Here is a 24230-nt window from a genome sequence, read left to right as displayed (position 1 = left end):
GAAAGCAGTGCGGATTGACTTTTTGCCTGATCCCGTTACTAAGTCAGTCAGTCCATCGCATTCCGAACCCGCGACTGCTTGCCTGAAGGAGGAAGAACCGTGAATGTGAGTGAGAGTGAGTGGGAGTGACTATTGCGGGCGGTAAGGAAACAGAATGGATTGATTAGGGAAAAAATAATAACATGAAGAACTGACCAGAGTTTATTATTCCCTCTTCCTAACTTTTACTTTTACGACTTACTACCTTCTTCTATTTTTTCTTTCTCTTTCTCTTCTTATCTTAATAGTGAAACCCTATACTTAACTTGGTACTGGGAGTTCACACCCGTTTATCTTTTTTTCCCACAATTCCACACGGCCTCAGCCACAGGTGGAATTTAGGAACTCTGAGCCGTCAAGTTCATCGCCACGGGCCCAACTTTGTCTCACGTTTTCCGAGTGGCTTAAACCCTGGACTTTCTTGCCTTGCCTTGCTTGCCTTGGAGAAAGCTGACTTGACCTGACATCCCGTCGTCGCGATCGATCGGACTTTCCCCCCCCCTCCCTGCAACTGTCAACAAGAGCCCCGCGACGCCTACTATTATTGTTGTTGTTGCTGCTGTTGTTGCCGTTGCTTTTCTTCTTTCTGCCTTCTTCTCCGTAACCTCACCACCACAACAAACTTCCTTCCCCCGATCGTCGGCCATTTCCCATCTTCATCCCTCTTCCCCCCCCCTCCCCTCCCCTCCCCCTTCCCTTGCTCTCTCTCTTTCCCTCTCTCCCCACCTTTCTCCCCCTTGTAACTTATCTAGTTACTTCCTCTGCTTTCTTTCTTCTTCCTCCCTCCCGTCTTTTCCTTCTTTTCCTCCGTATTCATAAGGGCCACGCCCCCACCTTCTCCCAACCCGCAACCCCCGGTCGCATTGCGTCGATCCCGTTCCATTCCCCTCGATTCTCCCATTGTCCGCGGACCACACCTCACACCATGGACGGGGACGATCTCATCGCCTCGGTCTACCGCAAGATCGAGCGGGAAAAGGCCCTCATCACCGCCGCCTCGAATATGCGACAGTCGACCGATAATCCCCTAGTGCAACAGCGAGTCGACGCGAACATCCGTGATGGCCGGAAGAACATCGCCTACTTGGAGGAGAAGATGCGGGAGCTGCAACTCCGTCGCATGGAGCACGAGGGTGGTGGTTCCCCCACCGATAAGCGTCTCCCGCCTAATCCTGAGGCTGGTCCCGTCCCTCCTCAGAAGGATTATGCTCCGGGTTATGGGGGTAACGAGGAATACGGTGATGCTTCCGGAGCCTACCCGCACGGTGGTGCTGGTTCTATGCCGTCAGGGGCCCCATATGCAGACCCGCGACCTTTCGCTCCCGTGCCCAAGGCCCGGCCCAATTACACAAAGCTTGGTATGTACTGTTCTGCAGCTGCTGGAGCTCAGGTCGCTGTCTGTTGCATTAGCTCTTCTCGGACTGACGTCGTCGTTGGCTAGACCTGATCAAATATGACACTCAATATCTCGGACCCAAGATCCAGCTCATGCTGTCGCAGCTCGAATTTAAATTGAGCGTGGAGAAGCAGTACAAGGCGGGTATTGAGAAGATGGTTCGCTTATATCAGGATGAGGGTGATCGGAAGAGCCGTGCGGACGCCGAAGGCCGGCGGATTGAGAGTAACCAGAAGATTCAGTTGCTGAAGCAGGCCCTTAAGCGATATGAAGATCTTCATGTCGACATCGAATCGACGGATACCCCCGATGGTATGTAGTCCTGCCATTGAGGCTTCCCCTTACATTTCCGTCATGTTATGTTTTCTAACGTGCTAATATTACCTCTATAGATGAGAGTTTAAGCACCCCCAATCTGCGCAAGCCACTGACTGGTCTGCTAACCCTCCGCATCCACGCCGTGAAGGATGTCGACCATGCCGCCAGCTCGAGGTTCTCCAGAGGTCCCGAGACGTTCATTGTGCTGAAAGTGGAAGATACTATCAAGGCTCGGACAAAAGCGACACGAATCGACAGGTGGCAGGACGAAACGTTCAACATCGATATTGACAAGGCGAACGAGATTGAGCTCACAGTCTACGATAAGTCTGGTGACCGACCTACGCCGATTGGTATGCTTTGGGTGCGCATTTCCGACATCGCTGAAGAGATGCGTCGTAAGAAGATCGAGTCTGAGTTCAATGCATCGGGTTGGGTGTCTGCGGATAAGATGGAGCACGGAGGTGCGCCGGGACGACCGGACACCGCTGGGGGACCAGGCTCTGCTCACCCATCAGGGCCCGGGGGCCCTGGTGCGGCGCCGAGTCAAGGCTACGGAGATGGAAGCGCCGGAGCGCCTGGCGGGAACCAGGTCATGATCGATTCGTGGTTCGCGCTGGAGCCAGTTGGTCGTATCTACCTGTCAATGAGTTTCGGTAGGTTTGTTCAAAAGCTGCACCTCGATTGTACTGACCCAGCCTGTAGCCAAGCAATTGAAGGACCGCCGGCCATTCGATATCGGTCTCAACCGTCAGGGTGCAGTTCGTCAGAAGAAGGAGGAGGTTCACGAGAAGCAGGGCCACAAGTTCGTCACCCAGCAGTTCTACAACATCATGCGTTGCGCCCTCTGCGGCGACTTCCTCAAGTACGCTGCCGGTATGCAGTGCGCCGACTGCAAATACACTTGCCACAAGAAGTGCTACCCGAAGGTTGTCACCAAGTGTATCAGCAAAGCCAACTACGAGACCGATCCCGACGAAGAAAAGATCAACCACCGCATTCCCCATCGCTTCGAGGGTTTCTCCAACATCTCTGCCAACTGGTGTTGTCACTGTGGTTATCTGCTTCCCTTTGGGCGGAAGAACGCCAAGCGATGCACAGGTATGCGGTCTTCCAGAAGAGAATCCAAGGATTTGCAATGACGCAATATGCTAACTTTTCCCAGAGTGTGGTCTTACTTGTCACTCGCATTGTACACATCTGGTGCCTGATTTCTGTGGTATGTCTATGGAGGCAGCCAACCAAATCCTGGAGACCCTGATCCGCACCAAGAACCATAACAAGACCGCCTCTGTGAGTTCCGGTCTTAGTGGCCGCACCCTGCGGCCCAGCAGCACACCCCAGGGCCCTCAGGACAGTGCGGCTATGGCCTACCCGCAGAAGCCTATCGAGAGCCCATACGGAGCACCTCAGCGGCAGCCTTCCGCTGAGGCTGTGAGCGCAGCGACCAACTCGTACATGCCTCCTCAGTCCCCGACAGCCGCTGCAAGGCAGCAGATGCCCCCGAGAACGTCGTCGAGTGCGGCTGTGGCTGCTGCTACTGTCGCGACGGGAATGCCCTCTCCCCAGCAAATGCCAGGTTCGTTCACGTCTTCAGTTCTTGAACATTGCTTAGATACTGACTCGAAATGTACAGTGGAGCAGAGTCGCCCGATGCAGCCGCAGCTGCCTACATATGACCCCAAGGCGTACGAGCCGTACGCCAATGCCCCGCAAGGCATGCCGCCTCAAGCGATGCAGCATGCAGCTCCTGCCGCGTATGGCATGCCTGCACAGCAGCCGGCTATGCAGATGGTTTCACAGCAGCCTCCTGAGGCTCCTCAGCAGCCCAAGGTCCGGATTGGATTGGACCACTTCAATTTCCTGGCGGTCCTGGGTAAGGGTAACTTCGGAAAGGTCATGCTGGCAGAGACGAAGAGCACCAAGAGGCTGTACGCCATCAAGGTGTTGAAGAAGGAGTTCATCATCGAGAATGACGAAGTGGAAAGCACGAAGTCCGAGAAGCGAGTCTTTATGATCGCGAACAAGGAGCGTCACCCCTTCTTGCTGAACCTGCACGCCTGTTTCCAGACGGAGACTCGTGTTTACTTCGTCATGGAATACATTAGCGGTGGTGATCTGATGTTGCACATCCAGCGTGGCCAGTTTGGTCTCAAGCGAGCACAGTAAGTTGTACACGGGCACAGTGGTCGGAAGTGAAAGTTGCTGATTATTCTAGGTTCTACGCTGCGGAGGTCCTGCTGGCACTCAAGTATTTCCACGAGAACGGTGTCATTTACCGTGATTTGAAGCTCGATAATATCATGTTGACCCTGGACGGTCACATCAAGGTTGCTGATTACGGTCTTTGCAAGGAGAACATGTGGTATGGTGCGACCACGAGCACGTTCTGTGGTACTCCGGAATTTATGGCGCCCGAGGTGAGTGCAATGGTTGTGATCCGTCTCTAGTCGGTACTAATACTTTCCAAAAGATTCTCCTGGATAAGAGATATGGCCGTGCTGTTGATTGGTGGGCATTTGGTGTCCTTATCTACCAGATGCTTCTTCAGCAGTCTCCATTCCGTGGTGAAGACGAGGACGAAATCTACGATGCTATTCTTGCCGACGAGCCGCTATATCCCATCCACATGCCTCGCGATTCGGTCTCGATTCTCCAGAAGCTCCTCACCCGTGAGCCGGAGCTGCGTCTTGGTTCCGGACCTACCGACGCCCAAGAAGTCATGTCTCATGCCTTCTTTAGGAACATTAACTGGGATGACATCTACCACAAGCGGGTGCCCCCGCCGTTCTTGCCTCAGATCAGCAGCCCTACCGATACCAGCAACTTCGACCAGGAGTTCACCAGCGTCACTCCTGTCCTGACACCCGTACAATCAGGTAAGATTCTGATAGATTTTGTGTCTGCTAGTCTCCCCACTAACACCGTATCCAGTCCTTTCCCAGGCAATGCAGGAAGAGTTCCGCGGCTTCTCGTACACCGCGGACTTTGCGTAATTGCGCCGTCCTCAATGTTGTCCGGACTTTCTGTTGTTTGCTCGTTACCTCATGTCAACATTGGCACGATCTGATTCTCGGAATTCTTGATGCCGGCTGCTCGGCATATTGCGCTGAAAGGATTCCCACATACCCATAAGAGTTTTGAGAGCTGGTGTAAGCGCTATGATGGCATTTGTGAATGTGGAATGAGGGGTTGATTGGGGAGTATTTTTTCTTTATATGTCTTCAGCATCTTAGGCTGTTTTTAATTCCTGTTGTTTTGCGGGCGAGTTCCCGTTCCTGGAATGTAATTCTGCTTCAGCGTTTCTCTCGACTCACTGTTTAATGCTGTATGACTGAATGGAAGACGCGGAACCGACGAGTGAAAGAATGCATCTGGAATAGCATATAATGTAGATGCTCATAGAGCCGATTCTTCAGATTTCTTTGTCCATTAATCACCACAATTGAGATGCGGAGGGGAGGCACTGGATTTATCCTTTGTCTCACCCAGTGACTGCAGTGTTACTCCTCCCAAGGTTTGGAGCTTAGTCCATTGTTGCTCCAGACCAGTATGTTGTCTCGGTCTCCCAAACACATACTTTCTTCTGTTTGTTCTGTCCCTCTTTGTCCAACGTCCAACACTTCGTCCACAGCTTAACAAAGCATCACCCAAGGAGCCCCTGCTTACAGAATCATCGATGCTACAGGACAAAGACATCATGTCTTCCTCTCAAATCCTCTTCGAGCTACTCTCCTCACTCCCGCCTCAAAATGCCTCCGAACCAACACCGTTAACCCCCGACACCGACACCGACCCGAACCTTACAGAGCTTGATTCGTCCGATTTCGAGAGCCTCTTATCGACTGATTCAGCCTTTCCATTCTGTTCGCCATATATATCGCCGTTCTTGCCAACTCCGCCTTTGCATCGTGATCGCTTTGTCCCAAGTGTATCCACCGTTGTACAACGAGCGACGAAACCACGCAATAGCATCAGCGACAATTTTCCCTCTTTGTTTCGTTCTCCGGGAATCAACGCAAAGATGACTATTCCTGCGCGATCTGTATCTTCAGGGAGCTCTCTGAGGAGGAGCGCGCCGGTCCCAGCGGAGCAGGATCCGGAGTACATTCATGAGAATATCAAGGTCGAAGAGGATGATGAGGAGTTTGTTTCGGATGCGGATGAGGTTGATCCGAATGAACTGAAGATTGATGATGCTAGACGGGCTAGGAAGAAGAAAAGGGATATAGATGCTACATACATTCCGAAAGATGAGGAGGAAGATGATGTCTTCAATCCAGATGCGAATGAGATTGATCCTAGTGAGCTCATCGACAGGGTTGCTCAGAGAAATAGGAAGAGGAGACCGAATGTGGATACTACATACTTGCCTGGAAAAGAAGATGATGGTGATAGCAGCCAGGGTGAAGAAGCGACGGTCAGGGCTTCCAAGAAAAGGAGGGTGATGCCACATCCTGCAGTAGCATCGTCTGTTGATGCTCGTTGTCTGACCCCTGAGAAGCCGGTGAAGGCAGAGGTTCCTGTTACGCCGTCTGCCCAAACTGATCCCGTGTATCGACATGGGGTGACTGGGTTCTCACAGAAGGATCATGCAACGACGGATCTAGGTGCGATCCCATATCCGACGCCGGAAACTCTTCGAAAGAAGATTATGACTAGAGCTGCAATCACTTCGTCTGCGCTTCCTCGTGCTCGCCCTGTCCCGAAGAAGACTCCGAAGAAGGAACACGAGGAGTATGTTCCAGGTGAATCAGTGTCTCCCGAACCGGAGGCAACTCCAATAAAGTCCATTGAAACCGAAAATGCAAACCCCGCCGACTTTACAGAAGATGATAATGAAGAGTATCAAGACCGGCCTATTCATCATACGGAGAAGACGGGTATTGTCTTTGACTTTTCGGTAGAAAGAGCCAAGCGCTGGGCCAGTGCCATTAACGTACCAAAGGGTCTCTTCAACGAGGAAGAAAAGGATTTGTTCTTTCGCCTTGCCATGCGCGGATTCGAGCCAGTTATCCCCAGAAGCTGGCGATATGACTTTCCGACACTGCCTGAATCTTTGTATCCTAGGAGCTCCGAAGAGAATGATAAGCCGATTATCGACGTCACTCGAAGCTCTAACCTCTATGGTAAGTTCTCACAGACGATATTCTGCTATGAGACAGATTCTAATCAAGATCCAGCTATCAAAGCCTTGACAAGTCTATTTGCCGTCGGAGGCCGTGTCCGCGACTGCGACATTCTACACCAGCAACCCGAACCCTTGATCAAGCAAGCGATCCAGAAGTACATATCCTGGGCTCTCTTTGACGTGAACCTAGATACCATAAAAGATGCACTGCCAGTCCATGTGATATACGCTCAAAAGAAACACGAAAAAACCATCACGGCCGTCCGAAAGATGAACACAAGACTCCAGAAACTTACCCGGCAGCACCAAGAAGACCTCGGCGTAGCAAATAACACCTATACCGTGAAAGAGATGGCGGATATACTTGAGGTCACCAAATTCCCCCTTCTCACCGGGTTCATTATCTGCGGTCCCATCGTCGCCATCTTGACCCATAGTACTAATCCTCGAGAAATCGGCAACGGCCAAGAAGACGGTCGGTTCATCTCTCAGTTTGACTTGTCCGAACGCGGCCAGGACGTGTGGAATTCCTTAGCTATTGCTATTACGGTGATGCATGTTCGTCGGACTATGTTGATGTTGGCGCATCAAGGGAAGGGGAGTTATCGGCCTGGTCGGAAGCGTAGTCCTTCGGCTTTTGATGTTGATCGTTGATTGATCGTTGGGTTAGTGATAGTTTTGTTTGTTATGGGTTTGGGATTGCATGGGGCGATTTAAACTGCAGTGCATTTTAGATAGTTCAGCTACTTAATTGTCTCGAGATGTTCCAATGAAATGATACTTTACTAGTCCCTGAGGTCGTATCTACAAGTGTAAGGTCGATAATGACCCTGCTGTTGTGCTATTAATCTGCCCCCTCTGAGTCCGGGCTTTCCAGTACATATCCTATTTGAGGTCTACGAAGGAGGTGGTGGTGGGTCCAATGATGATGTAGGATGGATGATTTAATATAGGTTTATTGCCTGATTGGTATTACGATACCATAGTAATAATATTTGAATATACAGTACCTGATGCACATATTCCACGCATATATCTCGAACTGATATCATATCATATGCACCATCATATAATAATCCACCTCATGCCCTAAACCTCTCCCTTTTAGTAGCACATAAAACCACAAATACTACAAAAGAAAGAAGGTATCAACGAGCCAGCCGCAATAAACTTCTCTTCTCGTATATTCCATTGCATGTTGGAATCCTATGGAATACTTTCCCCCGACGAGTCGCCAGGGTATCTCGCAAGTCCTGTTATATTGCAAGTATATAACTGACTCGCTTGACAAGCAATTCTTGAGGCGTCATTCATGCCAGATTCAATCGCGTGCGCCCCCGCTCGGCATTTCTCAAACGCCTGGGACAGGCTCAGGATCTTCTTATGTACCACTATGCTCAGGCGGCGCTCATGCGTACCAAGATCACCCCACGCTGCGATCCTTTGGTGGTCAACCAGCGAAACTAGCCCGAACGGCTCTCCCAACTCCCCGATAACAACTGGCCAGGTCGAAAGAACATCATTCAGCACATCGTCAAGCTCATCACCTTCGAATTGCCACTTGAGGGCCTCCGTAACTGCCACGCGAAAGGACCGTTTCGCTGCTGTCCAGAGAATGTATCCAGGATCTCCCGGCATTAGGTACAGCTTTTTGAAGTTGACGCACGGAAGTTCACGATGGCGAGTGCCATTCAGTGTCCCAATGGTTCTGTTCGAGGACATCACATCAGCGGCCCAATTCGATAATCGATGTTATGGCTTAGATAGGTGTGTATTGATCGATAAGACAATGCTTACTGGGGTGGGAACATGAGCGAACAAAGGATCGACGTGCGTGTGCTTTCATATGACATCTGATATCAAATGCAATTCCCCTCGTTGGGGTCATAGTTGTGATTATCAACTCCGCCACATCCCAATCCCACCCCAGTTCTATGCACATGTAAACCACAGACAGGCAGACAGAAAGTCAAGTCGACTTTACCACCACCCTTAACTGCCAGAAAAGCGTGGGACGTATCTGCCAACCAGTAATACCGGGCTATCGGTCAATATCATTGCTAACAATAGCTCATGAAATAAAGCTGTTCAGATCTTGTAGTCACCTTGGCTAATTTACCAGATACCACGACAGATCCCAAATAACATCTGTCGTGGACTCCAGGGAAATGCCCATATCTCCACAGTATCAAGGACTGTAACATCATCCAGATCATCTATGACAGTGTGATGCTTGAGTGACCATCGGGAGGTCTACCAGATGGCCATATAAACCGACGGTCTCGGATAGCCCATGAAGTAGCGACCATAAACTCATCGTCAGGCTGTAACTGGTAAAGAAGAGTGTGATAATGACATATCAGTCATCATTCCGGGCAGCGCCTTTTCAGTGGCGCGGTTGGTGAGAACTATCTGAAAAGAGTCCGGGACCCTAGAGTCGATGACTTGAGCAATATGGGTTTGGCTGAATCTGGATACCCTGACGATTACCTGTTTAACAATGGGCCGGGCGAGAGTCATGCTGAAGATTAGGGCGTTTCTGCGAAATCAATGCGGATTCAGCCCCGCTGAGTTCACCATATAGCACATGATGAGAATCATGTCCTTAGTTTGGTGCTCATTAAAGTTGCTCACGGGCTTCTGACGTTCGCTGTGACCAAGATCAGAGTGAAGCATCCTGCAATCAACACCTGCCGCCTTGAAAGTCGCATACACGTAGACTTCCTTGCCTGAAAACCAGGTCCAAACGAGTGCCTTCTCATTTTAGAGAAGAATCTTGTCACACAGTATTCCAATTATAAATCTCATCTTGGGTGAGCCTCTTAACATCCCGGCCAGTTGTTGAGTATCTTGCTTAAGACGGGTCCTGGGTGGTTTCTTGAACTTCTAGTAGAATGATTCAGCCTGGTCTTCGCCAACAACGACTTCCTTCTCGCGAATCTTCTCCAGGGAAGTTGGGATCAGACGTCCTCTATTAGTGGCCGTACAAGGCCATAGTTAGGTTGCCACTTAGCGTAGGGTCGCTTCCTCGCTGATGACACTTTTGAATTAATATGAAGTGTAATTGTATAAAAGACCTGGGATATGAAGCATGTGTCAAACTGAACATATTGTCGGCTTCAGAAGGGTTATGTGGTGGCCACCACCAACCACCAGCGAACCATTCGGATAGCCAGTATATCGTCAAGGAAGTACTAAAATATCTTTCGTCCTTGTTGGTTATGCATTTTTATGTGATGGGCAGAGACGGATGATTTTGGATGATTCTCTTTCACTGGAACTTGGCGCTTTTGCCAACTAGATATAATTGGTGCATGTAGTCGTGGTATAGGAACCGCTGATCAACTCGCCAGCAAGCCTCCGCTTCTTCGATGTCGAGATCAGGCGGCATTTTATATGGTCTGTGTGAAATCCGCCAGTCCCTGATCAAGCCGCTAGTAACACTCTATATTCGTAGAGGCACATCTTTTATTGTTGTCGCTTGGTGCTTTCCCTTGGAGTTATAATCATATCCTGGCGTTCGAATCATCAGCCACGCAGCGAGGCAGCGAGGCGGCTAGATCATAGTGGGTTCATCATGACCGTCCTTGATACCCGCTGTGATTTAATTAAGCGAGAAATAAGAAAGCCAGCGATTTCTTTGGCATTTTCCGCTATTCGTTTGTGAACATGCCCATATCGTGGTACGGAGACCAGCCAAACGGCAGTTCATCGCTGTGTGGTCAACTTTGGATTCAGGTCAGAAAGTATGATTGGCCTTGAGCCTCTGTCCTGTGCTATCCCTTTATATTGAATAAAAAGATAGATTGAGGAAGATCGAGAACATGGTTTCGGATCTTCGTGCTCTATTACCACATTTCCTTTTTAAGTGTTCAAGGGCGTGCGTGCCCTCGGCATTGCCAAAAAGCAATCGCCTGCTTGTGTGCTTCTTTCCGGATCGATAGCTTGCGTCGTCGTCCCAATTCTCCTTATTCAAGACCAAGGTGGACCACTTGATTATGTCCGCTAAGTCGTGGACGTTACCCGGCATTCCTGGCACAATCTCCATGGTATTAGTCCACAATCAGTAGGCAGGGAGGGTGCGAAACGTACTGGATCGCATGTCCCTTTGCCGCCGTAACAGAACTGACAAAGCACGGAAGCCCCATCATTAAGATAGTATCCAGTGTCATACAGAGCAGCTTCAGCAGAGCCATAGTTGGCATTGACTCGTCGAAGACAGTGCATGAAGAACTTGTATCGTCCCGGATGGAAACATTTCGCTGAGGGCGGAGGTTCTTCGTATCGTGCGATGGAAGTGGAACCATCAACCGACGCTGTCGACCATTGATCCAAGCTGACCTTAGTATCCGGGACGTATACGAAGAATATTGAACCAAGCAATAAGACCCGGGGATGCGTAGTGTAGCTGAAAAGGTCATTCTCATCGCCGAGTTCTTGACATCTCAGTCAGTACACTAAGTAAAGGGGAGCGCGCGAAAGTCACTGGTTCGCGTAGCTTATTATTCTCGGAACAGAAGCTACACAGAAGAGATGCACGCGCATCCATTTGGCACCCGATATCAAAAGGAACTCCTTGTGCAGATTTGTAGTTGTTGATCGCGTGGCGAAGACAATGTATACAGGAGTTGAACTTCATGCTCACGGGCATGTGTCGCTTTGGGGGGCGAGACCCCTTCGCCATCGTGACAATCCAGTAGATGCTTACATGAACAGCCTTCTTGATGCTATCCATGGGTGCTCTCGAGCGTGAGGGGTTTCGGCACTTTCGAAAGCGATTGTATCACCCAAGGTTCCGGATGATAAAAGAGTCGACTAGCATTTAATGTTGTGCTTTGCGCTTTTTGCTCGATATTGCGGTCGAAGAAGAGGAAGACTCTATAACCCTATATAGCAATGTCAAGTAACATCGGTTGTCTTGCATCGCTCATGTCTTCCCAACATCGCATCTCACTCACAAGGACAGTCGATAGTATTTCCGCTCAATACACGGCGTTGGAGTACTTGTAACGATTACAAGTCGCTTCCTGAGGTGTTTCTTTGAGATATCCCAGAACTTAATTGATTTTGATGTTGTTAAGCACCAGGCGACCAATGTGCCACGGCTTGGGGATATCTATCAGATTAGCTGTTGGCTGAGCCGGTAATCCCAGTAACTTGTAGCTTATGCCTCGTCTTCCGAGTCACAGAGGGACCCAGCCCCAGTAGTCTCGTGTTTATCTCTCTCTACCCCGACCTACGGAGCAGAGACTTGGAGTCTGGTGTTTTCGACACAAACAACAAATGTGTGGTCTTGGGAACAAAGGTTCTCCATCATATCCGGAAAGCCACACTTGTGTAGCACCGGGTAGCCCTGGCCCAGTCTTTCTGAAACCACTTCAGGATGCTACCCAAAATGCCATCTGCTGTTGCTGTTTGTGTTTTGTTTCATCAATCGTTGTGTGCTTGGTGTAATTAAGTTCGTGGACGTGTTCACGCGGTAACACGTCTTCTTCTGGCTTATTCACACGGTGCAGTCCGGGCCCAGGTTACAAACCCACGTAAAGTTGGAATGGTAGACCGAGCACGCCTATACTCCCCATATCCCGGCTTCTGTCTGGTACTCTCCTCGTACTGTCTGTTGATGTGGCTCACCGGGGTTCTTAACCAATGAACAGCCACTTCCACTCTATTTTCCTCATTCAGAAAGCCCTGAGCTGGGGAACAAGCCTTCGAGGTCTGTTCAATAGAGAAACATTTTCCAATGAAGACACTGCGCCAATGAGCTATCCAGTCTCATGCCTCGCTAGTTATATCAACTGATTGTTGGTCCATATAGTGAACCATGCTGTAAGCGCTGCTCGAACATGCCGCAGTCGCGTGGTGGCTCTTTGATCAAACGAGGCCAGAAGGGCCAAGCACGAGCATATAGAGAATATAGCTGGAGCGAAGGACAAAACAAAGGCTGTCATGTCTCAAGCTCTCACTATGCGGAGCGAGGATCCCGCACGCAGTACGGAATGGTGCAGAAGACCGATTCTCGAGGATTTGATGTCGGACTTTTGATACGGTCAGACAGGTTTCCACATTCTCTCAAACAACTGACATACCGTAGCTGAGATATACTTGGCCACTAAGTCGGCCTACCCTGGTGGTACCTCGTAGGTCAATATCCTTGTCGTCGGGTACGGATATCTTTGTATCTTGGGTTTCATGAAGATGCTATTGTGCTCCTGCGATTGAGGGTTAAGTTAAGAAGTATCCCGGCATGTCATTGTTTGACAGTAAGAACTTAGATATGAATATTATTTTATAGCTTTGTAATAATGTAATAGAGATCGTGGCAGATTATTTTGGGAAGTTGGAGAGGCAGGGTGCTTGAGGCCTCTATATAGACCGGGTCTTTTGGAGACTTCACTGTGATCGCATCGTCACTGAATCGAATTTACTCTTCATCGTAACTCTGAGTCGTTACATTCCCCTGACGAGGCATCATTCAACACATGGTGAATCTATACAGCTGGTGATAGTGCTCCAAAATGCGAATCATGCAATTCCATGCTGTTTTGAGAAGAATCGTGAATATCATCTACAGGGGTTTCCTCTACATACATGGATCTGCTTTTTTTTTTTTAATGTAGACTCCGTATAACTCGTTACTTACCTATATTTATCTAGTAAGTGTATAAAATTTGGGGTTTGATCAATATCGGGGTATGAGCTAGTACCTTTGAACCCTCATAGTAGCCAAACAGGTAAGGCGGTCGGAGAGAAATATATAATGTGACTCAGACTAATACTAGTAGTAGGCGACATCATTTCCGGGATCGATAATCTGAGCCAATAGCTATATCAGATTAGCTTCAAGGATATCTATTAGAGTGAATAATTCTGTACGAATAGGGACTTAGAATCATGTTGAACTGGTTTAAGAAGGATGATTATGCACTTGGACTCGATCTGTATAGTGATGACTAAGCGCAAACCAGCAGATGGAATCCCCGCGGCGACTTCAATCTTCCTGATTCGATGCTTTCAACGCTTCAGTAGACTTAGTGGCACTCCATCATGGATGCGGCCGAGGATAGGGAGGTTAAGCTCCAGCGTGCCTCTGGAGACCTCGTCCAAGAGTTTTCCGAGAAACTGCCATCTCTCCTTTGGAAGAGTCGACCCGAACAGCCAAACACCCGCATTCCACGGAGATGGACCCCCGCCGCAAAAACAGAAAGACTCGTCGGCCTGGTAAGCAAGCTGCCCACGCCGTGCCTAATCTCAATGTCTAGTCCACGATTTTTTATTGTAGTTACAGCTGACCACTTTGTAGTTGGAGCCGTTTCAGGAGTGGCCGCAGCTGTTGGACCCCCACCTGCAGGCCCTTTTACCCCCTTTAGTTGATGCCTTCCTGGCGTATTTGCTGAAGCATCGCGATCAATACGCGACAAAGCCCGCAGGATTGCAAGGTCAGAAGACAGCGTATCCTCTTCCAAGAGCAATCTGCAGGCTGCTTTACACCTTTTGCAAAGTCCGTGGCGTCAAAGTTATCAGCAGGTTCCTGAACAATGAGCCCAAGTATCTTGATCCGCTACTCCGCGCTTTCGTTGAATGGGACGCTGTCAAAGATGAACCTGACCTAGGCCTTGGAGACATTCCCCTGCGACTGGTCTGGGAAGAGCGATATGTAATGCTGATTTGGCTGTCGCATTTGTTACTTGCTCCCTTTGACCTGGCTTCGATGTCGTCGGATGATATCCCGGTTCCGTATGACAACCTTGGGACTTTGAAACAGATGCCAAACCACACACCAGTGGTTGCAAAGTCTCTACTTTCTGTGGCATTGAATTATGTTAACGTCTCAGGTAAAGAGCGGGAAGCCGCTACAATTGTTTTGGCACGACTGGTGCTTCGGCGTGATATGCAGGCGCTTGGGCTTTTGACTAATCTGACGGACTGGGCGTTTTCGGTGGTTCAGCCTACAGGTAATCTTGAACCTCCTTCAGTCTACACGTGTATTGGCGTGTTGTCTTTCATCGCTCGCCTGGGTGCGTCGGGCCAGGTGGAGGACTTTGCTCCCCTGGTGTCTCCCGTCTTTGGACAGACGCTGCAAATTCTGCAGGGCAACTCAGCTGTCTCAGACGTTATCAAGTCTTCTGCTTTGGCACGGAAGACTATTATCAAAATCTTGCGTACGGTAACAGTCATGGCCTTGTCGCTCAGTGAGAGGGGAGACAGTACAATCTCGGATGATCAGGTTTCTACAATTTTGGAAGATGCAATTGATCACTTCCTCGTCGCTCTTGCTGATAAGGATACCCCTGTACGCTTTGCAGCGAGCAAGGCCCTAAGTATTATTACTTTGAAGCTGGATCCAGATATGGCCGCGGAGGTCATCGAGGCTGTTACCGGCTCTCTGGAGGAGAACATCCTATATGAGAAGCGAGACGGGGCCATAGTGACACCGCTGGAGGCACGGAGGATAGGGATCAACACGTTGAAACGAAATTTGAGCGCAGTCGACGCTCAGAGGTGGCAGGGGCTGATCTTGACGCTCGGCCATCTCTTGTTTCGCCGTGCGCCTCCTACCCAACAACTTAGCGATGTGCTTCAACCACTTGTTTCGGGCCTTGACTTCGAGCAGCGGTCATCAACTGGAAGCTCTGTCGGAACAGGTGTACGCGACGCCTCGTGTTTCGGAATTTGGGCGCTGTCTCGCAAGTATACCACCCAGGAACTGCTTGCCTTGAAACCGCAGACAATCAGCACAGCCACAGCTCAAGGTGAAGAAGAAAGCACATTGCAGATGCTAGCGATCGAACTTGTGTGTGCCGCGTGCGTTGACCCGTCTGGAAATATTCGGAGGGGCGCTTCCGCAGCCCTGCAAGAGCTCATCGGGCGTCATCCCAACACAATTGCCGAAGGTATACCGCTTGTGCAAGTTGTAGACTACCATGCGGTGGCTCGGCGCTCGCGGGCAATGATCGATGTTGCCAATGCGACCGCTGCTCTCAGCCTCCATTACTGGAGCCCCCTTGTCGAATCATTGATGCACTGGCGAGGTATTGGCTCGCCTGACGCAGAGTCTCGCAGGCATGCAGCCAAAGCAATCGGAGTTTTGAGTACGCAGCAGTCATACAAAACAATGCAACAGGTTTTCCAGCGGCTGCTGAATAGGCTATCTAGTATTCCACACAGTGACGTGGAGACTAGACACGGCTGTCTCTTGGCCATCGCGGCTACGGTTGACGCTTTCAACGCCCACCGTGAGAGGGATCCCGTAGATGCATCGGACGTTACGAGTGTCTCGCATTATGTGGCCAAGGCCTGGGAGATATTTGGCTCTTCGCTTGGACCAACCAAAGACGACCTCACCCTTCAGACTTTCCGACCTGAACTGACAGCGGAGGCCTCTTCTCAATTGATCTGTTCTCTTGCTCAATCAGTTACCCTGGCCCGTGAACCACGAATCTCTCAACCCTCAGTGGATTTACTAAGCAAGGCCCAAGAAACGCTATTGCTATGCATATCACGGAGCGAGGACACTTCTATCGAGAGCTCATCCGATGCAGTATCCGAAATTCTACCTCTTCTACCCCCTGACGAACAAGAGAAGATGATTCAGGGGTGGTTTTCCCACATCCATACTACCTGGAACCTGCCAACGGGCCGCGGCCAGATCACGGCCCTGGGCACAGTGTTCAAACAAATTGACAAGAACAGTCCTCTCAGAAAATCTATCATAGACAGCATCATAGAATGTGCAGAGAAAGAAGAACTAATCGAGAAGAGAGTGGCCGCTGTCAAGAGCCTGGCTACCGGTGTTCTGCCGCATATAGGTATGTTTGATTGCCAAGAGATAAAGCAGTTGCTGATGCTTCGAAGACGTAACTGATGAAATCCTCAATCACCTCGTCCATTTTCTGAATGATTATACGACCGATAGGCGAGGAGACATCGGTTCTTTGATTCGGCTTGAGGCGATTCAGGCCGCAAAGACGGTCCTAGAAGCAGGACCAAGACTTCCCAATCAATTGCCTGGGGTGCAAAATATTGTTGGGTGCCTTTGCCGACTTGCAGCGGAAAAGCTCGACAAAGTACGTGTACAAGCTTGGATTTGTCTTCAGGGCTACTGGGAAACAGCCAATGGCTTTCCGCCGTTGACAAGGTGCGTCTATTAAGTGTTTTCAAGATAAGGATACTGATTACATCAGGAGATACGAACACTTTAGTCATGTATCCTCAACGGAGTATCTGCTGCAGCTGCTCCAATTGCAGAGTATTGATTGGCTGCGGCAGCCTCTGTTCCAAGGCCTTGCAACTTCGGCCGTTGCTGGTAGCGAAGGACTGATTCGGTCGTCTCGCTCAGCTCTGGTACAGAGCATTCAAGAAGCAGAAGATCCGCAGGCTGCAGTAATGGCCATAATCAAGGACCTGGCTGCCATATTGGGCGAGAACCTGCAAGATGATCGGTTCGCAATTCCTGTGCTTGAGGTCTTGGCGTTCCTATTAGACAGCTTTGTCTCTTCCGTGCCGGACGATTCGATCCCAAGGTACTTGTCTCCCTTTTTCAGGCTGCGATGTCAGCTAACAAGTAACAGTCTGCGGAAGCTATTTGTCCTCGTCCAAAGAGCGCACTTCAAATCTCCAAACATCGCTCGACTCGAAGCGGCAGTCCGGGCTTACGCACCTCTGTCGAGGATAGAGCAGCTACATACGGAAGTGATCAAGAAAATGACGGCGCTGCTACTGCATCCGTTCCCTAGGGTGAGTCCTGCAATTCTTCTGCGGTGTTTACAGCTAATCAGAATAGGTACGTAACACTGTGGCCGAGTATATATACATAGAGACGGAGGTTGAAGTAGTCAAGACGGAAGATTGGTCCAAACCGACCAAGCAGTTGAAAGAGCAGGTTGAGAAGTTGAGGAAGACATTGAGTTGTAATTAGCGCATTTCGCAGTTTGGGATATCCCATGAATTGGCGACTTTTCAGTCTTGCATATGATAATCTAGAAACGGAAAAGAGACTGAGCCACAAAGTCTACTATAAAGTAGCGGCAGAATAGAAGGACAGCAAGCAAAAAAGAAGTTGCTGTGCATCATCCGTGAATCGAACACGGGCCTCATCGATGGCAACGATGAATTCTACCACTAGACCAATGATGCTCTTGTGATGAAGGAAAACTCCATATTTAGTATAAGTAAGGGCCAATCAGCTCCCGCACCGCAATCACCTGACTCGAAGCTCACCCGCTAAAGCGGCACCCATCCACCGGCCCCGTCGCCGACATATCTACAGTTCGAGACCTACTCCAGGTAGGTAATTCCGAGAGCTCTCACACCAATCCTCCAACTCCTCCACCAACAAGGGTACATCCCACAAAAAATCACATCAACAATGGCGTCCATAACAGCGCCCACCCCGATACCCCCAAACTGCACGTAAGTCCAAGCCATTCCCCCCATCTCTTCTTCATCCTCCGAACCCGCATCGCAACAAACCCATATAGCAATAACAGCAACTAACCACCAGCTCACAGAGTCTATGTACAGTTACCTCCCCCACCATCCCCAATCCCAAAACTTCACCAATCCTCTAACACATCAACGAAACAATATAGGTCCGCAACCTTGAAGAGCGCATCAAAGTCGACCAGCTAAAAGAAGCGCTGGAAGAGATCTTCTCCGAATACGGCACGGTACTTGAAATCGTCGCGAAAACGAACCTGAAGGCGAAAGGACAGGCGTTTGTTGTCTTCGACACCGTGGAGGCGGCGACCCGCGCCATCGACGAAATCAATGGCTTTGAACTCTTCGATAAACCCATGGTGTTGGATTACGCGAAGACGAGAAGTGATATGACGGTGTTGCGTGAGGGCGGGGAGGATGAGTTGGAGGCGCATAAGAGACGGAGGCTGGCTGAGAAGGGTATGCTTATCCCCTTTCCTTGCCTTTATTGTTGTCTTGTTCTGGTGGAAATGGCTAATGTGTCATGTGTGTGGTGTAGAACGCAAACAAGCGCACGAAGCCCTCGAAGCTCAGAAAAAGCTCAAGCGACCCCCCGGTGCACCTACGGAACCTGGTCGTCCTGCGAAAACTGCCAAGGGCGCTGGGCTCAAGCCTACCAGTGGGGCTGCGGCGGCGGTTATTCCGGACGAGTATTTGCCTCCGAACAAGATTCTCTTCTTGCGCGATTTGCCCGATACTGCGGATCAGGACAGTTTGACGGCTGTGTTTGGTCGGTTCGAGGGATTCCAGGAGGTTCGGTTGGTCCCGGGACGCAAGGGTATCGCGTTCGTCGAGTACGAGAACGAGTCTGGGGCTATCAGTGCCAAGGAGGCGACGTCGGGGATGTCTATGGGAGAGGCTGGAAAGCCCATTCGCGTTACTTACCAGAGACAATGATTGGGGTGGTTGTGGCTTGTTTGGCGTTGGGGTGGGTATTTCTATTTTATTTTCTCCCTCGTGTCTAGTATGTCTCTTGTTTTATTACTATTACTACCTACTTGATTTGTTGGATGGTATCTGGGAAGAAAGCATGTCTGATGTCTCTTTTTGAGGTAAATCATTTGGCTGGCGGTGTGATATCTGACAGTGTAAAGCATATGAAGTGACGAAAAAGAACTGCTCCAGGCTAGAAAGTGTAGGTGAGGGAGGTACTAGTTACAGGGCGAAAGGGAATCTGAACGGCGCCTAGAAAATCACGTCGGCATCTTCTTGCTCTCCGAGGACGTCGGGTGCTTCAGGTGTCTCTTCTTCCTTCTTCTCAGCATCCGCGCTCTCCTGCAGCCTGGCTGCCTCTTTCTGCCGTGCAGCCAGGATCTCTGCGTCTGCAGCGGCGTTGTCGCGCTGCTTCTTACCGGAAACCTTCTTCAGGCGGTAGAACTCTTCTCTGTCGAGCTCGTCCAGCTCCGAGTTGATGTCTGGGTGGTGTTAGTGGGGAGGAAGATGTCAGGGCAGGGATACGCACATTTGATGGTGTTTTCAGTACGAGGAATGATGACGTGCTCGCTGTAACCGGTTAGTATCTGGGTTAATGGGCGAAGCGCTGCATATCTTACATGGCGTTGACTGTGACGAGTTAGCTTGATGAACGATATAAGTTCTGACAGTAGCACGTACCTCTCCGGTTCACCACCTTAATGACCTCATCTAGAATCACGAATGCGGTCTAAGAACAGCATTAGCTCGTCTGACCAACGACACGAGTGTAAAAACCAACCTGTAGACTCGCCAGCTCCACTAGCGTTTCCACCGCTCTGGCATAGGTCTCCCGACAGCGCTGGACCTGCATACCACCCTTTCCGAGACCCGTCAAGCCAAAGTCGTTGATTCCATCCTCCGTGTAGCTCTCGAAATGAGGGAGCAAGACACCAGAGACGTTCTCTTGCTTGGCCCTCACACGGAACCGGGCCTGCTTGGCGGACTCCTGAATTTGATAGCCAATATCTCCTCCGACCGCATAGCTGACTTCGGCAAGCGAGAAAGCGGCGATTTGCATGACCCGTCCCATCTTCTGCTTGGCCTCATCGATGCGCCGAGTGATCTCTAGACACCGGGGTTAGTGTCCGACATGGTAGGGAGCTTCGAAGGGCTGTCATACCCCGGAAACGCCTGTAGATCGGGACGGGTTAGTGATAACAAGATCCAATTAGATAGCGCCAGTCAAAGAACATACTTGGTCAAAGCCTCACTCTTCCGCTTCAACAAACTGTGTCCAGTCTCAGCACCCTTTAGTTTACCCTTCATCAACCCCAACGACTGGCGAGTCGGAAAGACTGCCTCACGGCCCTGAATAGGTAAGTGTAGTCAGTATGCAGGCCCCCGCATAGCTCTGGAAAGGAGACCGGAGGATCAAAACTGGACATACCACAGCACCCGACATGATTGATGCAGACGAAAACAAAAATGAAAAAAGAGGGAACAAGAAAGGCCACTCCAAACCCGACAAAGGCCACGATAGCTGCAGCGAGGAGGGAGGGCCGCGATATGCGATGACGATGCGCGATAGTGAGCTTGGACCACCCCGTGCCCGCCCGCATGACTGCCGGTCACGTGCACAACGTCCGACTTCATCGCCCGCAGCGCTCGGCGCTTTTCTCCAACCCGCGCGACCAGACAAGCTTTACCCGTTCATGCGACCCCCTTTTCTGCGGATTTCGTGTTGACCGTGTGAGTTGGTCCCGCTCGATTGAGTGGCGCAATGCCAGGGACAATCCTGCCCCCGAGATCCCACCGGCAACACGCTCAGATGGACCGAACGTCGGCCTCAGGGCCGGACCTCTACCTGATTGTAAGTGGGGGCAACGCATCCATTGATTTACCAGACAACCCTGGCTAACTGTGCGATGTGATTTCAGGCCGATCAGGATACTGTCTACGAACAGGATCTCCTTCGCAGTCCCGGTAGCATCAAGCCATGGCTTGCCTATATCGAATATAAACAGCAACATGGCACGCTTTACGAGCAAGCCTTTGTACGTTTTCTCTGCCGTCGCGATGACGTCCCGATATACGTGCTAACCAAATTTATGTGCAGGTCATGGAGCGTGCGTGCAGAGAATTGCCGAGATCTTACAAGCTATGGAAGATGGTATGGAACCTTTCTTTTTCTACCTGCGGAACCCCTCATATTACTATATTCCGTGTCACATGGTGGTGTCAGAATACAGCTGACCAGAGGCAGTACCTCGAATTCCGGACACACCACCTAAAGGGCCGCAACGCGACTGTTTATCGGGCCGAGTACCAGAAAGTCAACGCGCTCTTCGAGCGTGCTCTCATCCTGCTCAATAAGATGCCGCGGATATGGGAAATGTACCTCTCCTTCCTGCTCCAGCAGCCTCTTGTCACGCAAACTCGACGGACGTTCGATCGTGCATTGCGAGCTCTGCCAATCACACAACACAATCGGATCTGGAAGCTCTACAAGACTTTTGCGCGTTCCGCGTCAGGCCAGACTGCTGTGAAAATCTGGGCTCGGTACATGCAGATTCACCCTGAGAATGCCGAGGAGTATATTCAATTGCTCGTCGACATGGGCCAGTACACGGAGGCCGTGAAGCGGTACATGGAGATTCTCGACAACCCCCGTTTCCAGTCCAAGGAAGGAAAGAGTAACTTTCAGCTGTGGACGGAGATGGTTGACTTGTTGGTATCAAAGGCGAAGCAGATCGAGACTGGCCCTCAGGTAGGAATCGATGTCGACGCCATTTTGCGCAGCGGCATTGACCGGTTTGCCGAACAGAGGGGCAAGCTGTGGGCAGGCTTGGCCACGTATTGGATCACCAGAGGCAATTTCGAGAAAGCTAGAGATGTCTTTGAGGAAGGTATCACGACGGTCATGACAGTCAGAGACTTTACCCTGATCTTTGACTCTTATGTCGAATTCGAGGAGTCTATTATTGGAAGCTTGATGGAGTCAGCAGCAACCCGAACTGACAAAGGGCAAAGTGACGAGGAAGCCGACTTCGACCTTGATATGCGGATGATGCGATTTGAGCAACTGATGGATCGACGACCGTTCCTCGTTAACGATGTGCTTCTCAGGCAGAACCCTAACAATGTCATCGAGTGGGAGAAGAGAGTGGCCCTCTGGGGAGACAACAAGCACGAAGTCGTGCAAACATACACAGCGGCTATTGCAGCTATCAACCCCAAGAAGGCTCACGGCAAATTCTCCGAGCTCTGGGTAAACTATGCCAAATTCTACGAGAACGGAGGTGATTTGGATACAGCTAGAGTTATCTTCGAGAAGGCTGTCAAGGTACCTTTCAAGTCAGTGGCTGAACTCGCCGAGACATGGTGCGAGTGGGCGGAAATGGAACTCCGGAGCGAGAACTTCGACAAGGCCGTGGAGATCATGGCGAAGGCAACGCAAGCACCGAAGAAATCGACTGTGGACTATTTCGACGAGAACCTTTCGCCTCAGCAACGTGTGCACAAGAGCTGGAAGTTATGGAGTTTCTATGTCGACTTGGTAGAAAGTGTGTCCTCCCTGGAGGAGACCAAGAAGGTGTACGAAAGGATCTTCGAGCTGCGTATCGCTACGCCTCAAACCGTCGTCAACTACGCCAATCTTCTGGAGGAGAACAAATACTTCGAAGACTCCTTCAAGGTCTACGAACGTGGATTGGATCTCTTCAGTTACCCAGTTGCATTCGAGCTGTGGAATCTCTACCTGACCAAGGCCGTTGACCGGAAGATTGGAATCGAGCGACTCCGTGATCTGTTCGAACAGGCTTTGGACGGATGTCCTCCCAAATTTGCCAAGCCTCTCTACTTGATGTACGGCAACCTGGAAGAGGAGCGCGGTCTGGCCAGACATGCCATGAGAATCTACGAGCGTGCTACCCGCGCCGTCTCCGACGAGGACAGATTCGAGATGTTCGAGTTCTACATCACGAAGTCGGCTTCGAACTTTGGATTAACGTCTACGAGACCCATCTACGAACGGGCCATTGCAGCCTTGCCCGACCAAGAAGCGAAGGAAATGTGCCTCAAGTTTGCAGAAATGGAGCGGAGACTCGGAGAAATCGACCGGGCCCGTGCGATCTATGGACATGCGTCGCAGTTCTGCGATCCCCGGACCAACGCGCCCTTCTGGCAGAAATGGGAGGCTTTCGAAGTCCAGCACGGAAACGAGGACACCTTCAAGGAGATGCTTCGTATCAAGCGCAGTGTTCAAGCACAGTACAAGTAAGTGATGCCCACATATAGCAAACAATCAGCTCATGACTAACCTCGAAACAGCACCGACGTCAACTTTATCGCTTCCCAGGCGATTGCCCGCAGTCAACAGCGGACCCAAGATGGCGGCAAAGACAACGAGCAAGATGGCGAGGACGCGGCGGCGGAGCGTGCAGACGCAATGGCAGCATTGGAGCGAGAGGCTCGTGCCCCCGTGGGCTTTGTCGCCGCCAGCACCGGACCAGAAGGTGGCAACCGGCCACCTCCAGCTGGCCAGGAACAGCAGCCTTCGGCTGCTCCAGTCAACCCGGATGCGATTGATCTCGATGACGACATGGACGCTGACTAGTTTTTTCGTTCTCGTTTCTCTTTGCTCAATTTACCTGTATACCATTCCTTTTATCTTTTGAATAGCTGCGCTGCAATCTCAATGACAACATCCCATCATCCATCATCAAATTCAAGATGGAAATGCTGCAAATCTCTTCACTTTTCCATCGTCATCGCTATCAATCACTCTTCTATATTCTCCCACCTACCATCTACCCCATCTGAGCAGTCACTGTGGCTACTGGACCTTTCTTGAATAACCCAGAACAACCCCTCCAGATCATCTGTACCACTCGACCATCCGACGACTTCTTTCTCCTTTGTTTCAATCTTCAACCCAAACCATTCTACCAGTCC

The 24230-nt window shown here is 50.5% G+C and overlaps 9 protein-coding genes and 1 non-coding gene across 10 annotated transcripts; 5 read left to right on the top strand and 5 right to left on the bottom strand.

The window, feature by feature from the left end:
• Nucleotides 1-2190: 2190 nt before the first annotated feature.
• BO88DRAFT_239405 (uncharacterized protein) lies at nt 2191-2900 on the bottom strand. The gene has a single exon (XM_025702118.1). It carries the CDS (start codon nt 2758-2760, stop codon nt 2347-2349), a length of 414 nt encoding a protein of 137 aa, XP_025565516.1. The 5' UTR covers nt 2761-2900; the 3' UTR covers nt 2191-2346.
• Nucleotides 2868-4177, top strand: pkcA (protein kinase c). The gene has a single exon (XM_025702121.1). It carries the CDS (start codon nt 2975-2977, stop codon nt 3920-3922), a length of 948 nt encoding a protein of 315 aa, XP_025565515.1. The 5' UTR covers nt 2868-2974; the 3' UTR covers nt 3923-4177.
• Nucleotides 4178-5444: 1267 nt separating this feature from the next.
• On the top strand, nt 5445-7538 carry BO88DRAFT_442259 (uncharacterized protein; the record flags this gene model as incomplete). The annotated part of the gene is made up of 2 exons (XM_025709938.1): nt 5445-6882; nt 6937-7538. Exons 1-2 carry the CDS (start codon nt 5454-5456, stop codon nt 7536-7538), a joined length of 2031 nt encoding a protein of 676 aa, XP_025565514.1. The 5' UTR covers nt 5445-5453.
• Nucleotides 7539-8090: 552 nt separating this feature from the next.
• Nucleotides 8091-8606, bottom strand: BO88DRAFT_451401 (uncharacterized protein; the record flags this gene model as incomplete). The annotated part of the gene is made up of 1 exon (XM_025710634.1): nt 8091-8606. The coding sequence occupies one exon, from the start codon at nt 8604-8606 to the stop codon at nt 8091-8093; it is 516 nt and encodes a 171-aa protein (XP_025565513.1).
• A 2062-nt stretch (nt 8607-10668) lies between these two features.
• BO88DRAFT_451400 (uncharacterized protein) lies at nt 10669-11619 on the bottom strand (the record flags this gene model as incomplete). The annotated part of the gene is made up of 3 exons (XM_025710633.1): nt 10669-10926; nt 10977-11320; nt 11424-11619. The coding sequence occupies 3 exons, from the start codon at nt 11617-11619 to the stop codon at nt 10669-10671; spliced, it is 798 nt and encodes a 265-aa protein (XP_025565512.1).
• Nucleotides 11620-13904: 2285 nt separating this feature from the next.
• Nucleotides 13905-18003, top strand: BO88DRAFT_384149 (tubulin-specific chaperone D). Its single transcript, XM_025704686.1, has 6 exons — nt 13905-14105; nt 14188-16693; nt 16740-17022; nt 17069-17407; nt 17456-17621; nt 17668-18003. The coding sequence occupies exons 1-6, from the start codon at nt 13932-13934 to the stop codon at nt 17800-17802; spliced, it is 3603 nt and encodes a 1200-aa protein (XP_025565511.1). The 5' UTR covers nt 13905-13931; the 3' UTR covers nt 17803-18003.
• Nucleotides 17950-18020, bottom strand: BO88DRAFT_t65. The gene has a single exon. It is a non-coding gene; the product is annotated as a tRNA-Gly (tRNA).
• Nucleotides 18021-18158: 138 nt separating this feature from the next.
• On the top strand, nt 18159-19759 carry BO88DRAFT_403053 (U1A/U2B'/SNF family RNA-binding protein; the record flags this gene model as incomplete). The annotated part of the gene is made up of 3 exons (XM_025706264.1): nt 18159-18296; nt 18476-18782; nt 18862-19759. Coding segments are annotated over 2 exons (705 nt in total), but the record flags the coding sequence as incomplete, so codon positions are not given.
• BO88DRAFT_403052 (H(+)-transporting V1 sector ATPase subunit D) lies at nt 19390-20774 on the bottom strand. The gene is made up of 8 exons (XM_025706263.1): nt 20725-20774; nt 20533-20645; nt 20458-20468; nt 20077-20402; nt 19977-20025; nt 19916-19925; nt 19825-19865; nt 19390-19777 (listed from the first exon to the last, which is right to left on the bottom strand). Exons 1-8 carry the CDS (start codon nt 20737-20739, stop codon nt 19548-19550), a joined length of 795 nt encoding a protein of 264 aa, XP_025565509.1. The 5' UTR covers nt 20740-20774; the 3' UTR covers nt 19390-19547.
• Nucleotides 20775-21057: 283 nt separating this feature from the next.
• On the top strand, nt 21058-23892 carry BO88DRAFT_334598 (mRNA splicing protein SYF1; the record flags this gene model as incomplete). Its single annotated transcript, XM_025702808.1, has 5 exons — nt 21058-21147; nt 21215-21331; nt 21394-21447; nt 21541-23552; nt 23607-23892. The coding sequence occupies 5 exons, from the start codon at nt 21058-21060 to the stop codon at nt 23890-23892; spliced, it is 2559 nt and encodes an 852-aa protein (XP_025565508.1).
• Between the last annotated feature and the right edge of the window lie 338 nt (nt 23893-24230).

Source organism: Aspergillus vadensis, assembly GCF_003184925.1.
Source record: "Aspergillus vadensis CBS 113365 unplaced genomic scaffold BO88scaffold_5, whole genome shotgun sequence".
In the NCBI taxonomy this organism is placed as follows: domain Eukaryota; kingdom Fungi; phylum Ascomycota; class Eurotiomycetes; order Eurotiales; family Aspergillaceae; genus Aspergillus; species Aspergillus vadensis.
This window is presented reverse-complemented; position numbering and strand designations above follow the sequence as displayed.

Excerpts from the sequence above, each read along its gene's own strand:
- pkcA (XM_025702121.1), top strand. The coding sequence starts at position 2,975 with ATGTCTATGGAGGCAGCCAACCAAATCCTGGAGACCCTGATCCGCACC.
- BO88DRAFT_403052 (XM_025706263.1), bottom strand. Across the intron at positions 20,026-20,076 it reads TGGAGCTGGCGAGTCTACAG|ACCGCATTCGTGATTCTAGA; the intron begins GTTGGTTTTTAC and ends TGCTGTTCTTAG. Across the intron at positions 19,778-19,824 it reads TACTGAAAACACCATCAAAT|ACATCAACTCGGAGCTGGAC; the intron begins GTGCGTATCCCT and ends AACACCACCCAG.
- BO88DRAFT_384149 (XM_025704686.1), top strand. The coding sequence starts at position 13,932 with ATGGATGCGGCCGAGGATAGGGAGGTTAAGCTCCAGCGTGCCTCTGGA. Across the intron at positions 14,106-14,187 it reads CAGAAAGACTCGTCGGCCTG|TTGGAGCCGTTTCAGGAGTG; the intron begins GTAAGCAAGCTG and ends ACCACTTTGTAG. Across the intron at positions 17,408-17,455 it reads CCGGACGATTCGATCCCAAG|TCTGCGGAAGCTATTTGTCC; the intron begins GTACTTGTCTCC and ends AACAAGTAACAG.
- BO88DRAFT_239405 (XM_025702118.1), bottom strand. The coding sequence starts at position 2,760 with ATGGGGAATGCGGTGGTTGATCTTTTCTTCGTCGGGATCGGTCTCGTA.